Genomic DNA, 5948 nt, shown 5'->3' on the forward strand with positions numbered 1-5948 from the left:
AAAGATTCACTTTAAAAGTTTTAGAGAGTATGGGAAAGGGATGTTTCACGATGGAGGATAAAAAAAAAACAATTTCCGCGTGACCAGTATAATTCATATCGCGTCGACGCAATTCCGGGTCAATTCCGGGTCAATCTCTCAGCTTGTCGCGCGCGCCGATATACCATACACACGCGATGCACACATTGCACGTGCGTGCGCGTTACATACGTAAATATACGTAATCTACGCGTCTTCCCGTCGAAACACGTATTATCGCGTTACTATCGCGTCCCGTTTGGAGACGCGATATGAAAGTATTTGAATATTTCTCCTTTATCGCGTACGGATGAATCACTTTCGGTTCGGTCGCGGTCCAACCGAATCCCGAATCACCGTGTTCCCGTCTCTCGGGATCTCCGTCTCGAGGAACCGTACGATGATACGTTAAAGTTGTCATCACATTATTGTGGTGTGCCATGTTAGCCGCGAAGGTCGTGTTCCCGGTGCTCTTCCTCGTGAGTCTCGTGTCGGAGGCGAGGTATCATTCCCGTCTCTCACGCGTATTCCGATCGAGCGCGTGGGACCGCCTCACAGAGGAACAGGATTGGTACTTCGAGCAATGTCGTTTCGTGAACGCGTGGAAGGAGCATCTTGGCCATGTAAGCGTGCTGGCCTTCCTGGACCCAGCCTGGCAGTATAGCTTCCGACAGGCGGTCATGTAAGTTGTAAGGATTGTGACTGCGCGCGAGGTGAACGCGCCCGTGACGAAGAAAAATCTCTCCTTTTATCCCTTTTTTCTCTTTTTATTGTTTTTTTTTTCTTTTTTTTTTTAATTAATCGAACCACAGGCTGGAGCTGCTAAGCTCGCGTTTGCGGAAGTCCGATTTCCCGGACATACAATTCTTCGTGATAAGCCCGTCCTCCGATTTAAAAGACGATAAGAGCGAGAACGATCTCGAGATCGAGGCATGGCGGGAGATTGGAGCAAAGTATGAAATGGAGAATTTTGTGAATAGTGATTTTCTCAAAAATAATGGAACGGAGATCATCTTTCTGCAGGACGATCCGCAATCTCGTATATGGGAGAGATTCCGAGCGTCAAGGGAACATGCGGTCATCATCGATCGGTGAGAGAAAAAGAGAGAAAGAGCGATTCAGAAGCTCACGATTTTATTAATATCATTATATTTATATTTTGTTTAACAGCAATTGATTGTTTCGTACGTTTTTTTTTTAAATTCATTTACGGAAAGAAATGAGTGCGAAATCTTATAAAAAAATTTAATAACATTCCTATAAGCACAAAATATTCGTAGAATGTTATATAAATATTATTTAAAAAATGAAATAAGTTATTATAATGTTTTGAGAATATCGTATACTTTTTAATGTTATAAGAGTATTCTATAGATATTATATATTCATTTGTATAAATATATTTCCTTGATATATTTTCTTTGACATTTTCTGAAATATTATTAAAATATTTATTAATATTAATTATTTTTAATATTAATTATTTTTACATTAATGTAGTTTTAATTCACAATCCAGTAACGAAAACATCTTATCAATCTATGCTGCGTCTTATGTTTAAATACATTTCGGTGTGATTTTACGTAGATACATATCCAGTTTACAACTGCACACCAAAATTATTTTCAATCTTTAAACATATATTTAAACTAAACCGATGTAACAGTTTTACAAATTAAAATAAACGTTGTTATAATACCCCAGTAAACGAGAATGGATTAAAATGAATTGAAATTTTTTTCAATCCAAATGCGTATTTTAAATAGCGAATACTTTTTTTTAATTGGATTTCATTGGATTCAATTAGATTCAATTGGCTGCAATTGGATTGAAAAAACTGCATTTTCTGTTCAATTCAAAATTTTGAATTGAACAGTATTCACAATGCACAGAAAAGCTAATATTATTTTTAGATTGAAAGGCATAGAGATATGCTCCATGCAATTCTTATAAAGGAATAAAAATTCATTCAGAATTGAAAAGCATTCATTTTAACATTCGTGAATCAATATTCAATTCTGAAAATCTGAATCCATTTCAATTCATTACAATCCATTCTCGTTTGTTGGGACTTTTTATGTTCATACAAATACTACAATGACATTAAATAATATTACTCTTAATAATCATGTAATATTATGAGGAGTGTGTAATAATCATCCATTAGGATATATAATTATCCATTAATATTTTAGGAATATTATTTAATATTATGTAATTTCAGTAAAATATTTTTCAAATGTTACGTTTAATATTCTGGTAATATGTCTAAAATATTATTTTATATTAAATAATATTAAATAATATTATGTATCTATATAAGGAGAGAATTTTTTTTAATTTATCCTGAAAATATGATAATGGAACGGCATTGTTTTCGAAGAATTTAATGTAAATTTCTCTCATTCATTAATAAAACTACAATAAAGTATGAAATAAGTTTGATTAATTTTACTGAAATGCATGGTAAAAATCTTTAAAATATTGTATTGTATCACAATCATATCACTATCATATTTCCAGGGTAAATTTTGAAAAAAAATTTTCTCCGTGTAAGGATATTGCAGTAATATTGTAAGAGCATGATATTTAATTATTTCATTAATAGAGTGTTGAATTAAAATTATTTTTATATATATTCAAAATAATATTGATTGGTTTTTTTATCAATGTAGATATAATTTAAATAGATGAATTTTCAACTGATTATTTTAGATAGAGTTAGTATTAATACGTCCATATTCACGCCGTGCTTAGCGCCGAGACACTACCAGTGTCTCCAGATTATCGCTAAAAACTATGATTTTAGATGCGGAAAGTTGACATATCACGTGATAGTGCCATGGAGTATTCTGTTCTTTCCTTACGTAAAAGCGGCTATATTATCCACATATATGGATGACCCATGCGGCGGATGTAATGTGAGTGCATTTCTTCTTTAAATACAACATGTTTATTTCTCACTCAGCAGTGATGATGAAATGTTGAGTACTTTCCATTTAATGATACAAGTCGATACAAATATGTTGATACAAATTATCTTTCTTGGCATTCCATGAGTAACAGAACAATATTTGTGTCACAAAATAGAAAACATTGACATTACTGTAATCTCTCGTAACATGATTACCTTGGAATAATTTCAGCCAGCCGTCTATCAAGCGTCAAATCACGAAAACCATGTCGTGGAATTAACAAAGAGCACCAAGAAAGACTTGAGCACCAAGAAAGACTCGTCGTATCGCGAGATCGACACTAAATTTGAAATAATTTGGACCACCGAAAGTCTTCCGGAAAATCTCACACATCTACATCACGAATCATCGTCAGAAGAGGAACGCGAGACGAGCACCGCATCTTCTATTCTCTTAGAGAATATCACAAATGATTTCGATCGTGCAAATTTTTCAATGAAATCCACAACTTATCAATATGATAGCGACGCAACCGAGTCCAGATTTGACGAGGATCATCTTAATGCGAAAATTATACCTGGTCAAGAAGATTCGACGAATTCAGGGAGCGACGCTACCGTCTCCACCGGAACTGTTGCGATCTTTGAACCGCAGTCGGATGTGCTTCCTCCGGAACAAAAGGAATCTCATCCAACGAATAATAATTCGCTCACCGCAAATCATGATGACACGACTGCAGATAGTACTTTATTGCTTGACGAACCGGCGACTGAAGTAACCGAAAGTGATTCAACTTTCGCAGACCAAGAAATGATGACATCAAATTTCGCGAACGAGATTCGAGGTAGTAATGGAAGCGCAAAACTGTTGGATTTGCGAGAAAAGAATTTCTGTTCAGTAGAATGATGATAGTTGCTTTCCATTTTCATACAAGTGATATAATACTAAAGTGAGTATAAAGTTATATGAGTATATTTATTATCCATATAGCATGAAATATTTCCAAAATATTTCATTGCAAGATTTCCGAAATTTTTTATGAAATATTTTTGAAATATATTCAGGAATACAGAAAGGTCCAATAAATTCTTATAGTTTATGTCCAGGAAATCAAAGTCTTACAAAGCTGTAGATTATAAGTATAAAGACTCAGTTGAATCTCACTTGTCAGAAAGAAAATAGGAATGTGCATTCAACTAAGTTATGACTTATGACATCATGAATGAGAATTATCTGAGTTTTAATATAAATGGAAAGCAACTAAATATCAACAATATTATGTTAATTATCTTAAAATTTCTGACAAAAATAAATTGGAGCGTAAAACGCGATTTGACATTTCACTGTTTCAATTTTCGCTTTTTTTTATAAATTTTGTTTATTTCTATTATTTTTAGCTTATATTTCATTTACGCTGATTTTTATTTTCATTAAGGATTATTCTAACGAATTATTATTTTGCAGATAACACGACACCAGACGCTGAGCATTTTGGGAAGGACGCGTTTTTACCGTTACGCATAATTATGTATGCACCGCATCTACATAAAAACGGCAAAAAGATGAAAAAGTACACGCATATGATTCTGAAGGTCGGCGATCCCGATTTTCATAAGCACCCCGATTCAGGAACTGACGTTGCATCACTACCGGTACGTGTAAAGTAAAACCTATAACGTTTCCGTTAAATTATAACGCTCTATCTTATGTATATTTTAATTAATTTCTCATATTTTATTTGAGATATTTCTCTATCGAGTTTATTATTTTTTACATAAAAATATTATTAGGTCTGTCTTGATCGAATATAACCCTCTTCACTCTGTATTTATTATTATTATTATTTTATTATTCTTTGATCCTTGATAGTTAAGATTAAAATTCGTGAATTTTAAGGATGTCAATGCTCACATAACAAGCTTCGAAGAATATGATTGGCAAACAACGGAAGCAGATGAAGAAAATATTAATCAGACGTATACATTCAATGAAAATGAAAGCCCGGGATTGTACGGCGAAGTAGCGGACTATTGGAAGAGTTATGAAGATAATGACATCGCTGACCAAAATGAAACGTTTAATGATACTTACAACTCTACGGTAATTACCAGCACGCATTGTGTACAGCATTCAGTATATAAAGTACATTTTAATAGTATAATTTAAATTTAATTAAACACTTAAATCGATATTTTGTATTTAACGTCGAAACAAATTTAATTTTTAGACTAATTACAATGAGGAACATCGTTCTGATGTCAACGATTACGCGACGAGTCTTTTGAAGTCGGAAGAGAGCTATTTAATTACAAATGTCACAGAAAATCCCAATGTTGAAAGTTCTATTGATCTACAAAATATCGACGATTCAAGCACGATTGAATCTTCCAGACCGATTAATGAGAACGAGCAGATCGATAAGAAAGAGGAGATACGATATAAATTAATTGAACATTACAATAAACTTTTATCTTGGATCGATTATAGATTAAATAAATAAACATGTTTTATATTATATATAATTTTTTATTCAAATATCATCAGATTCCGAAGTTATTTTTGTCCGATTATGAATTACAAGTATTTGGATATTAAATAAATGACACATTTTTATCGTTACAATATAGATTTGACTAAACTTTATTTAAAAGTAAATGTTTATAATTTATATAATATATGAAAAATAAATGTTTAACATTTAAAATTAATCATAGATTAAATAAATAAAAATCTCAAAATCTCTTAAAAAATATTTTACTAATTAAAACATATTCACATTACATTTATCACAGGTCATATAATATTGAGAGCTTAAGTTTTCAGATATATATGTTAAATATACATATACACATTTATTAATACTTTTGTTAGCATAGTATAGTATATATATATATTTGGAAGATTATTTTTAAACATCATAATGATTCTCTTGTACGTATACATCACAAAAATCACATAAAATAATGAATATATATACGAGTATAATATATGCACATATACAAAAATTCAATTAAT

At 31.9% G+C, this 5948-nt stretch overlaps 1 protein-coding gene across 1 annotated transcript; it reads left to right on the plus strand.

The window, feature by feature from the left end:
- Positions 1–280: 280 nt before the first annotated feature.
- Positions 281–5433, plus strand: LOC108685831. The gene is given in 9 exon segments (XM_018190812.1): positions 281–383; positions 386–438; positions 441–700; positions 831–1109; positions 2828–2939; positions 3165–3777; positions 4398–4585; positions 4830–5033; positions 5161–5433. Coding segments are annotated over 9 exon segments (2037 nt in total). The 5' UTR covers positions 281–328.
- Positions 5434–5948: the final 515 nt, after the last annotated feature.

The sequence above is a fragment of the Atta colombica genome, unplaced genomic scaffold, assembly GCF_001594045.1.
Source record: "Atta colombica isolate Treedump-2 unplaced genomic scaffold, Acol1.0 scaffold160, whole genome shotgun sequence".
Classification (NCBI taxonomy): Eukaryota; Metazoa; Arthropoda; class Insecta; order Hymenoptera; family Formicidae; genus Atta; species Atta colombica.